Genomic DNA, 12,582 nt, shown 5'->3' on the forward strand with positions numbered 1-12,582 from the left:
CTAACATATGTAGTGTGTGCTAATAATTTTGTACGGCTCTCGAAAATGTAATAGTACTAAATGCATAGAAATCAAAGATTTCACAGGATTAATGTGTTTCATATTTTCAGAACTTGATTTTTAAAAGGATACCAGCATACATACAGAGTTAAGCTGAAATATAAAGGAACCCATTGTGCAAACCGTAGCACATAGGCAAGCGCAGTGAGCTTCCAGCTTTTTATAATTGTCGTTCCATATTTTCCGCTTTTTTTTTGTTTTTAGAACAGAAATCGTATGAGTTTTCCTCAAAGAAAGTTAAAGCAGAAAGAAAATCTGAGTAAAGAAGTAATCAATTGTGCGATTTTAGTTTTATTTCTTATATATTAATTGATTAAATCTTCTGAGCAAAAGAAGATTTTTTAATCACTTCAATAGTAAACTTTTAAAACGATTAAAAACTATTATACGCCAGTTTTTACATAGTTGAATACTTTAATTAAGGTAAAGCTGGAAATTATTTTAAAAATTGTGGCCCAATTAAAAGCGTTTTCCCCCTGAGGTGAGCAATTTTCTTGAATTTTATAGCTGAGAAGGGATCAAATGGCGAAAAAATGTTAGAATCTAAAGAAAAAGAGATACTGTTTCCTATGAAGTTCTGTACTCTAAATTGAATCGAACCCAAATAAAACGATAGGAGATCGGTATAGATCCTACGTCGATATAGAAATGGTATAGATCCTACGTCTTAACCCTTTCTAAAGCCGTGGTAAGTATGCTTACCACCAATTTTCAAAGTCCATGTAAACCACTTTTCTACCACTTTTAATTTAGGTTTCCATTTGTTAATAACTTCAGCATTCTTGAAGTTCGTTTGAATAAAATTGGCAACCATATTTTAGTACAAGAAAACGTAAAAAAGTTATAAAATGCATAATTCTTTTGAAGTTTGTAGCATTTATAAAATTTATTTTATAAATAAAGAAAAATAAGTCAATAAGTTCCTAATTGGTCGTGGTAAATATACTAACCACCAAAAAAAATGGCATTAAAATTTATTTAAGCTAAATGAATTTTTCGTTTCTTACATCAATTACTATTCTCATATGAATTTCAATTCCAAAAATTCTTTAATTTACCTTTACTAGAAATAAATAGCCCACTAAAGGGTTAAAGACATAAGTGAAAAAAATCTAGCTCAAACATTGCCGGAAGCAGTGTTGGTTACGTTCTTATGGAATCTGGAACAACACTTTATTATTTTTATCTCAACACAGATCAATCTTGATTCTTTCAATTTTTTTAAAACTTAATTCATTTTTTTTAAACTTAATTTAAAACAGTAACCATTTAATCTCTACACCATTTTTTTTTAAATTTTATTTTATTTTGTTTTGGGGCATTCATTCATTAGATGAACGTTTCATTTTTAATTACATTTACGAAAATGGCTTAAAAGTGCAGTCTCGCTTCAAAATTTCTTAACTATGTTCCTAGTTCTTTCTTTTTTTACATCCTTTGACTAAAAACAGTCTAATCCTCAAGCTAGAGAAGGACAGTGAGATAATAACGCTCATATTCGTATTCACGTAATTTTTAATTTGACTGAAGACGAAAGAGATCTTGATTTAAGTCGTGGAACAAACTGCCCTTCGTAGAGAACTAGATTGAATTTGAGCAAGGAGTGATCGAAATAACCCCGGAACTCTCACGATTCGTCCTACTGCAATTGTACTATAACATTATTTAACTCAAAACATGTTCTCCTAACAGGACAACTCAGTATACCCCGTATCAAGCGGAGATTGCTCAGGGCAGATTGGAAAGTCTTCTCAACTATCAGACAATGGTGGCAGACATCACTGGACTGGATGTTGCCAATGCCTCTCTACTTGATGAAGGAACGGCCGCTGCTGAGGCCATGTCACTCTCCATCAGGTAACTACGTTTCTTTTAACTGTAAAATATGTTGTTGTTTCTATTGTCACTTGCCACAGGGGCAAGCCTGCTTGGCGAAACCGAGCAAATTTGAGGCAGAGAGTGCGTTTCTTGTTTTTCAGTGGCGCCATCTATGGCTAAGAATTTGACTTCTACCACACCATACGTCGCACCCGTTTATAGGGCTGACCGATTTCCGCCATCCATTCATTTATCCATAAATCGTAATTTCGACCTGAATCCGAGAACGATCGATCTCCAATCCAGTACCCCCAGTATGGGTACATGGAGGAGTTTTGCGACTCGACAGATTTAACGCGCATCAGTCACTATACTACACGTCACTTACTTCGGCCGGCGGTGTTCGAACCCACGAACTCTCGGACATGGGCCCAGCGCCCTACCGACCAGGCTATCCTAGCCACTATAAAATCTAGACATTATTATTTCTTAGTTCATCATAAATATCTGTCTCTTTCATCCGCAACGAATAATAAGATTAGAAGCAATGGAAATAGAATAGAAGGTAAGATTGTCAAACTAAATAATTAAATATAGATCCCGCAGCAACACTAAAAAAATACGCTGTAAAAATATGTGCCTATTCTCATAGATAAATTTATCAATACATCTATTTTTTTTCCTCTTTCTGATTTTGAGTTAGTTTAAGTAGTGTATTCGAATTTTGATAGTGACACGTTTGAGTGGATTTTGCTTGATTCGAAGGTTTTACTTCGTAAATTAGTACTGTAGAAGTATTATACCCATATGTATTTTCTTTTTTTCCTTAGAGTGGTCAGGAGGAAGAAGTTCTACTGTTCGGACAAAGTACATCCACAAACCATAGCTGTCGTCAAAACGAGAGCCAGGTCAATATTCACACCTTTTAATTTTATTCTCTTTAAGTGAAATAATTTTTATTTCAAGATATTTCTTTTTTATTGCAGTGCCATGGGTGTTCGTGTGATAGTGACAGATTTCAAGGACATAGATCTCACAAAAAAAGACCACTCGGGCATTCTTTTCCAGTATCCGGACACGGAGGGAAAGATTTGCGATTTCTCACAACTCGTCAAACAATGCCACAAAGGTGGAGTGAGTACTAGATGCGCCATCCTATCTAAATCTCTTTATGAACCTTCTGACGGAAATTTAGAGAACAGGATTTTTTTCTTCTTCCTTAATTTATTTAATATTTCAAACCTTCCAACTTTTACGCTCGTCAAAAAAAGTTTTTTCCAATGTATTTTAGGAGGCTATTTTAGAAATTCGATTTTTAAGGAAGTATATAACCGATTTCAATTAAATTTTGTATTTTGCAATGTAAAATTATATTCCTTAAAAAGATGTAAAAAATTGCATACCTTACTATTCAAAAAATTTTGAACTAATATTAAATAAAATAATAAAAAAATTAATATTTCCTTAAATTTGATTTTTTTTATGGAACTCTCTGTGGATAAATAAATTTTATAATTGTTTGTAAACAATTTTCAAATAACTTTAAAATTTCTCGAGAAATGGCGGAATATGCAAAAAGTAAAATTAACGTTGAAGAGTCTAAGCTTTGGACCTCTCTCCCGACCAAACTATTGGGACCATATTTCCCAGATTGCGGCTATCCCCTATGTTTAGGGAGTCAAAAATCTGAATCCGCCAATAAAAGGGTATGTTTATTCAGAGATAGAGCGTTTTTGTGAGTGATTTTGTAGTGTAAAACATCCTCTGCACGAATTAATTAACATATTTGAGATCACCCCTTTTAATCATTAAGGATGAGTCCTAGAAAGTGAAGATCCGATCATTAAATCTAAAGTTATGTGTTCAGTTTTTTTTTTTTTTTTGTTGTTGTTGTTGATGCTCTGTGCATTAAAATTGCAAAATCTTTTGCAGGGTGTTGCAGTGTGTGCCACAGATCTCTTGGCACTGACAGTCTTGAAGCCTCCCGGTGAATTCGGAGTGGATGTTGCAGTGGGCACTAGTCAGCGATTCGGTGTTCCTCTCAACTACGGAGGACCTCATGCAGGTTTTTTTGCTGTCAGAAACAAATTCATTCGTCATGTTCCTGGACGAATGGTTGGAGTTACCAAGTAAGAAATATTTCATCCTCACCGATCATGCCTCACTTGCTTGGATGCCACAATTTTTTTTTAAAAATTTCATCTAATTTTTAAATTTTTACTGAATATTCTTTTCTAGATATATAGACCACTTCTTTTTTTATGAAAATAATCTAAAGCATAAATCCAGTTTTAAAAATAGGTTATCTACAATACCCCATGACGTTAGGTTAAAAAATCACATTCATTAGGAAGTTTGCTGTAAATTTGCAACGTCTAAAGAAGTTTTATCTTTCTCCTAATTAGTTCTAACTGTCATAAACTAGTTCATCCTTTCTTTTATCAGATTGGCTTGATTTTCGATAAGTCCACTCTCGATAAATCGTCAAACAATAGATCTCGCACGACTGAGTCTCTGCTGCTGCCTGTCACTCTTAAACAAAAATTTAATGTTACAGGTCTGTTCGGTCCGCTTGTAGCCTTATCTTCCCTTAAACATTTTGTTTTTTCAAACTTATAATATATTAGTTTAATATTTGAACAGAAGAAAATGAACACGTGTTCACCCAGAAGGGCCAGTTTGAAATAAACTTCGCACAAAAAAGTTTTTTTTCTTTAAAACTAAATTAACCATATTGCTTCGAAATGATTATATTTTATAACCGTCGTTGAACAGCCGACCCAATTTAATGGCGTTACGACTGCTAATGTTCAACTCCGTAGCCTTGTAATTTTGAACCCAATCCAGAAGACAAGGGAATTCCTGGATCGAGTCTTGGGAGAAATTTGCCTTTGTGGAGGACTTTTTGATGGAGCTAATCCGCATTTGCGTTACATGGAGAGGAAGACCACTAAAACCTCCCACGGCTATCCTGATGGTAGGGGGACTCTAATCCATGATCCGTCTGCCACTGGAAATATTTCACGTCAGCACTGTGGTCAGTTCAAGCCGGATGCGGAATTCATATCGACCAGCCATCGCAGGGAATCGAACCCGTTTCACCTCATTGGAAGGTGAAAGCTCTATCCCCTGAGCCTTCACGGCTCAGACATTATGTAATTATAAATATTAGTGTTACTGAATAAGGAAATATTGTGGGAGTTACTTTGCGCGAAATAGAGTAGCGGAACGTTAATTCAGAACAGCACTTTTTGTGTAAAGTAGTTGCCATTATTTTTAATGTCAAGACACACTAAAATGTTGTACCGTTTATGCAATTGAGTTTCTAAAGATGAAAAATAGAGTTGCGAATAAAATTGCTTAACTTTTCGTTTTGGTATCCCGTTTGTTGAATAAAACTTTATCGCCGCATCCTTCACAAAAGATAAGACACAAAAGATGCTTCAGAATTATCATTTTCAAATCTTGCTCATTAGACGATATACACGATGAGGTGATATCCACAAATGAGATAACGAGTTTCGTTTACCTGTGTTCTTTTTTTCCCCTTTGAAAGTTTTGAAATGAAAATTATTTTTAAATTTAACCTCGGAAGTGTGAAGAACATTTTGAAACCATAAAACGACTGCAGTTGAAGGTATTCGCATGAGAAATGCTCTTTGCTGTACAATTGACAATTTTTTTTTTCTTCATTTCTGAATCTATGCTATTTCGTTAATGAAATCTAGAAACACGTATGAAAATTATCAGTTCAATATAAAAAATATTTTTAAAAAAAATTTGAAAATTTAATAACTCATATGAGAAGGGAGATAGAGTTCTGAGGGACGGGAGTTCCTGAGAAGAAAACAAAACATATGATGATTGCTTATTTTGCTTTGCAGAGATTCTTCGGGCAGCCTGGCCTACCGTTTGACCCTGCAAACGAGAGAGCAGCACATACGGAGGGACAAGGCGACCAGCAATATCTGCACTGCTCAGGTGATATAACTATCATGAGTTCTCGTAAAAAGATCACCAATCGTTTTGGTTCCATAGCTGGAAAAATATGTTCTTTCTCGTATCCTAGAGCATCGGTTCCCAACTTTTTATCGGCTATGGAGCCATAATAATTGGTTTTCTTTTGGGGGAACTCATCATAAAGAAGCTCATCAGCAATAATAGACTTATTAACCAAAAGAAGAAAAAAAAACTAATTATTTTGAATGCATTCAAAGTGACGAGAATGACATTTTGTTGTAGCCTTATCAATTAAGTCTTACAATTATGCTTTATGTCAGACAGTTGAATTTGCTGGCCTAACATACAATCTAATTCTAAAATTTGATTTTGGTGTATATATAGGAGCTGAAGTGAATAAAATAAGAACTATTTTCGAAACGAAAAGAACTAATGGTTGAAACGATTATCAAAGAGACATACTTCTGTAGTGTTGAATTTAGTCTTTAATTTTAAATTTAAGTATTAGACAGCAAAATATTAATGCATTTGTGATACAAATGCATATCCCTTGTATAATTAATTAAATATATTGCTTATTGTTGTTTAGAAAATAGCTTTATATTATTGATATTTATAATATTATTATAATTATAATATTATTATAATTATAATATTATTATAATTATAATATTATTATAATATTTTCTTAAAATTTTTGCCACTTTTTATTTCATTGGAAATTTTATTCGAATAATTTTACGGAAAATAATCAAAACAATTAAATGGATAATGAGTTATTCTTTAGATGTAAATATAAAAGAATTTAAATATCATTACTGTTTTTAAAGAGAAAACAGTAACCAGTTATCCCTCTTTAAAAAGAGGTAAATAAATAGTAAATAAATAATAAATAAATAATAAATAAATAATAAGTAAATAATAAATAAATAATAAATAAATAAAAACTCCCGGAATTCTTGTGACTTTTTCACGGAGCCCTAGGTTCCGCGGAAACACCTTCTGGATCTGCTGTTCTAGATTGTCAGGGATAAGTTCCCGAGTTTTAATATTATTATTTATTTTGTAACGCTTTACAAATGATGCTTGAAGCAATAATTTGCTCGGAAATATTTTATAAGTTCAATGGGTGTTGATGTAGATAATAATAACATAATTAAATAAGAAAAGAAACAGCTGAAGATGGCATCAATATCATCAAAAATAAAAGATTTAATTAAGTCCAATAGATCTATTAATAAATAATCTTTTTCAGGCTCTTCTGGCGAACATTCTGCCATGTACTGCTGTATATCATGAGAGCGGAAGGTTTGATAAAAATTGCCAATAAAGGTGAACAATGCCACTCGGCTGCTAGCAGCAGGTAAAAGATATTATTATATAGAACATTGACTAAAAGTAAAACCCTTTTTTTTCTTTGATCCAACACGAATATACTCAGCCATAGAAATTGATTAGTAAGAATTCTCAAGATTAGCTGCACGGTTAAAGTGTTTTTTTTTTTGTTTTTTTAAATCCTCAAACAAGAAAGAGTAAACATCCTAAAAAATTTATGCAATTCGTCCAAACTTAACATTAACTAACGGAATAAAAATAAAACTGCACTATGTTGAATCTCATTTTTTTTCAAATTTCTTTTTAAAAAAATCATAATTTTATCAGCCTGGCTTTTTTAAAAAACATATTACTAAAAATCAGTATTTACGATATAGTAGGAAGTTTAGAAACTACTATTCCAGATGTAAAATCTTGAAAAAAGATTTTTTTAATTTATCAATCTAAAAATTAAACTTAAAAACAAATAACTACTACAATTTTAGATAATAACACTCATTATCATTTTATATAGCTCCAAACCGAAATTCAATCATTATAAATAATAAAACTCTTATCTATTTGTGCTATTTAGAATATCGTTAAAATGGTTTTATTAATCGATTTACTGATGTTGCTTAAGAATATTCGAACAATAATTTGCATACCTTTTCATGGGTGTAATGTTTCTTTCACTATTATGCGGATTGTTTTATGGCCTTTGATGAAAGTAGTAATGTTCTTGCTTCCTTTCTTTCTCCGTTTCTGTGCACGAGGCAGTAAGCTATAAAAAATATTAACAACAGTAGGAAAAAAAACAGTAAGTGCATTTTAATGAGGGGGGGGGATATGATTAAATTGTAACTCAGCATTTTCTCTCCATCTTCTATGGAAAATAGGTGAAAATAGGTGATTGTAGAAATTTTTCTTCTCTCTGATTGATTAGTTGTTTTAACATTAATTTAGTACCGAAAATAGTAATCAAAAAATAATTAAAAGCATAATTGAAAGTTAGAACCTTTTTTGTTATTCTAAATTTGAAAAAGGTTTGGTAAAATTCAAACACACTAATGTAAAAAATCAGAATTTAAAAAGAACAACAATGTGTGTTTGAATAATTTTATATTTATCTCAAAAACTCCTACAAAACTATAAAAAGCAACGGCAGTACATAATTTTATAAACCACCTAATATGCTATTTATTATAATGTTGTTATAAAAATAAAGAATATGAATTAATCCAAATATGAAGAAAGTGCATCTGAAAATGTAAATAGTAGCTTTTTTAGAAATAGCAGGCAGCTAACTGTTCCATATTGTTCGTTAAGTCATTTCACCGTTTGAACTGGGAAGTTGGTGACTTTTTGAGGCCACAAGAATGAAAACGGACATAGTATTATTTGGTTTTTAAATGTCAGTCCAATTTCATGTACTGCGTTCAATAGAGAGATGCTATTCAATAATATTTTCATTTTTGCATTCACAATAATATCAGTGTGTTTTACAACCGCCTAAAATTCCCAAACTGGATTCGCATTAAAAATGATTCCCTTAAAAAGAAATCAACAAAACAAAAAATTAAAACCCTTCTTTATTTGGCAGGTGTGATAGGTGGAGGAAATCAATTGCAGTATGATAAGTTCTTCGACACCCTCAAAGTTATTCCAAAATCGAGTGCGGCGAGTGTTCGAAAGAGGGCGGAACAGAAGAAGATCAATCTCAGATACTTTGATGACGATACGGTACTTCTCTATAACTAATTCAAATTAACCAAGCTCTATTTTAAAATGATTTTTTCTTTTTTTTTAAATATAAATGAACAATAATGGTAATGAAATGATTTATCGGGAAGAAAGAAGTTCAAAACCTGAGCTCGAAAACGGGTCATCTCCAATGAGACTAATTATACAGGAGAGACAAGAAACTGAATAGTTACGTATCAGCTTGATCTCCCGAGATTTTTTATCTTATATGATATTAAAATATGGTTGGTTGCAAAATATTTTATTGCAATTGTGCGATAACATCACTTAATTTTTTTTCTATTCAAAAATTAATTAGAACTTGGAAATGACCGGTTTTTGTACAAAACCTTAAAACAAATATTATACATTATTCTTAAAAAGCAAAAATATTAACCATTTGTCAATTAGAAATGAAATTAAAGCTTTACTTATGACTATATATTGATGGATATTAGTGTTGATTCAAAGGTTTTTTTGGTTTAATCTGTGCTGGGCTATTAAGGAATTTCTTCATAGAAAGACCAAAACTCATTTGGTTTATATCTTGTAATTTTCTTATGGTTTATGTCAACTTTTTAAAAATATGCTACCTCAAATGGTTAATGTGCCACTTTTAAGGTACTTTTTTCGTACAGAGTAAATATTAGCTTGCATAAACCACCAATAAAAACAGATATTTCAACTTCCCCTGGCTAAACGCTTTTATAAGTAAAATTGCTATAATGTGACACCTGAAATTGTTGTTTCTCCTTTCTTGCTCTTCCATAGGAGCACATTTGAACACATTGAACACTGTGATAACACATTTTTTTCTTATAATTCTCCGATCATCAGCTTTTTAAATCAAGTATATTATTTGTAGTCATTTCCTTTAAAGTTATTAGTTACTTTTATTCCTTCTTATTTTCTTGCAAATACCATAATATACCATTGAATCAATCACTCATTGTGTAATAAAAAGCATTAACCCAAAAAAACTTATCTAAATAATTAATTGTTAAGTTATGCGAACAATTTCATAAGCAATAACGGTAACCATTTAGCGGTATATTTCCAAGTTTATTCTGAGAACATGCCATCTTAAGGTTATGGCATACTCTCAAACTGGATTCAGATTTCACTGCATAAAATGTACTGTACCAGGTAGGAGGATATGGATTATTTTATATTCTAAATCAGGGGTGAAAGCGAGGCGGAAAAAAGGAAAGACTGGTAGTAAAGCCATTTCAGTTATAGCCAGTTTTCGGGAGGAGTTAAGTTATTGTTTTTTTCAAACTATTCAACAATACCTACTTAATCTTGGAAAAAAAGCAGTTTTATCTATCTATCTATATATATATATATATTATATATATATATATATATATATATATATATATATATATATATATATATATATATATATATATATATATATATATATATATATATATATATATATATATATATATATATATATATATATATATATATATGCTAAAATTATAAAAGAAATCTTGTTAGTTAGAGATATTTTATTTTTTTCGAAAAAAAAAATGCTAGAATATAATGTCTTTTGTACCAGTTTTTCCGTCTTGCCGTATAAGGGCTTTCAGCCTTGTTTCAACTGTATAACTATGTCAACCATACTTAGAAATGCAAGAATATCAATTTTGAAAATAGGTGGAAATGGCTGGTTTTTGGACTCATCAATTCAATTAATTCAGCATACCATAATATTTATTTCACAGGTGGGGGTGTCGTTGGATGAAACGATTGAACGGAAGGATTTGTGCGATTTACTCTCTGTGTTCGAATGTCCCCAGACTGTGGTGAGTGCTTTTTCTTAAATTCATTAAAAATTTCAATTTATTATGCACCCAACTGACGCAGATTGTATTGTTTTACTGCAGAAAATCGTCAACAATCAATGCAACTTCAAGCGATAACAACTAGAAACGTTATTAAGTATTAAAAGAAAACTTTTACCTCAAGATATATTTGTGTGGGTGATATATCTGTTTGACCAGTATGTACATTTGGTGAATGTTTTGAAATTTGTTATGAAATAAGTTTAAATCTCTGGTTTCCAACATGCGGTACCCCTGAGACTGTGCAGCAAGTCGGTTCGATTACGTGGAAATATTATTACTGGCAAAAAAAAAGGCTTTAATTCTCTTTGGAAAAAACATGCGAAAAATGGCCTGTAATATCCTATGGCTATAATTATATCTTATGGCTTTAAATAATATCTTATGGCTTTAATTAATATCATGGCTTTAATATCAATTAAAAGAACGCAAGGCGATTTTCCTGTACTCATTTGTATCTTGTGCTGCAAGGCATATCGAACATCTCATAATCCGAATATCTGTAGTGGCATGTTGAATAAAGTTTATGGAATCAGTAATTTTTAAAAGATTTGCGTATTATTTCATATATTTCAATAATTTTCACCCTTGAGTCTCATGGTGTGTCATTGTGCCCAGCTTTTGTGTTAATAAAGGGGTAGTAAGGGAGTTAAAACAATTTTGATAGAAAACGAGCTAAACAAATTTCCAATTTACGGGAGAGAAATATATAGTTGCTATCAGGGATAAAATAAAATGTCATGCATTTATCTTCTACGCTAAAGTTAGAAAAAATCAATAGAATTTATGACGATGCTTTGTTTGGAGCCCAGCTGATCGCCCAGTGGCATACATATACTTAGATGCGCCCCCATGCAAAGATTTAAAAATGCGCCCCATTTTAGACTTAACTAAATGTTTTTAAAATTATAATGAAACAGGACAATGAAGCGGTATTCAGGTTGTTATAATCCTCCATTTTATTTTAAATTACATTAATTTATGTATTTTAATTTAAAATATTTTAATATTCATTAATAAAGCGGAAATGTATACTCTTACCGACTTGACACAGTGAAATGGAATTTCTTTAAAAATATGACAAAATTACTCACTATCTCACAACTTACAATAATTATATTCAAAGTTAAGTAAAGTGTTTTTCTATTTGTTAAGTGAAAAAAAAAATATTTTACAATAATTATTATTATTATTATTATTTTGTTATTTAGTAGGGATGCACAACCTTTTTCAATGAAGCGCTGTATGCCCAAGTATTTAGACGACATGTAGACGGAAATTATGATAATTTTTTTTATCATAACATGAGTGTTTTAAACACTATTTTTTTTATCTGTCAACATAGCAATATATATGCATGAAATTAAATTCTTTTTTTATTACCTTAGTTCTTTTAATTCTTTTTTTCTCCCTTTTTTATCAATCAACTTAGTCACGTTCCCTTTTTTATTAGTCAACATCTATCTGCCCAAAATTAAATTCTTTTAAATATTAAAATTCATACGAAACTGAAAAATACCAAAGTGATATTTTATGAAATAAAAATATTTCTTTTTCATCAAAAAATAGTTTTATCAAAAAAAATATATATATATATATATAAAGATGGGGATAATATAAATTGATGGTTTCTTACCACTTTATATTAAAAAATATCACTTCACGTAACTCAAAAGTGCATTTTGAAATAAATTAAATGTTCTTGAATTAAAGATAAAAATGGATAAAAATATAGAACAACATAAATGCAAATTAAATATTTAAATTAAAGCTATTTAAAATGATTTAAAACAAAGTATAAGCATTATAGTTCAAAATAAGATTCAACATTCAG

At 30.8% G+C, this 12,582-nt stretch overlaps 1 protein-coding gene across 1 annotated transcript in view; it reads left to right on the forward strand.

Moving 5' to 3' along the window:
* Positions 1–12,582, forward strand: part of LOC107445969 (glycine dehydrogenase (decarboxylating), mitochondrial) — a 62,064-nt gene that overhangs the window by 28,669 nt on the left and 20,813 nt on the right. The window contains 9 exon segments of the mRNA XM_087159063.1: positions 1,753–1,917; positions 2,709–2,786; positions 2,865–3,012; positions 3,811–4,007; positions 5,763–5,859; positions 7,094–7,153; positions 7,156–7,201; positions 8,756–8,895; positions 10,629–10,709. Of these exon segments, the coding sequence (XP_087015189.1) occupies positions 1,753–1,917; positions 2,709–2,786; positions 2,865–3,012; positions 3,811–4,007; positions 5,763–5,859; positions 7,094–7,153; positions 7,156–7,201; positions 8,756–8,895; positions 10,629–10,709 (1,012 nt within the window).

Source organism: Parasteatoda tepidariorum, chromosome 3 (genome assembly GCF_982258835.1).
Source record: "Parasteatoda tepidariorum strain Cologne lab strain chromosome 3, Ptep-v5.0, whole genome shotgun sequence".
NCBI classification, from domain to species: Eukaryota; Metazoa; Arthropoda; class Arachnida; order Araneae; family Theridiidae; genus Parasteatoda; species Parasteatoda tepidariorum.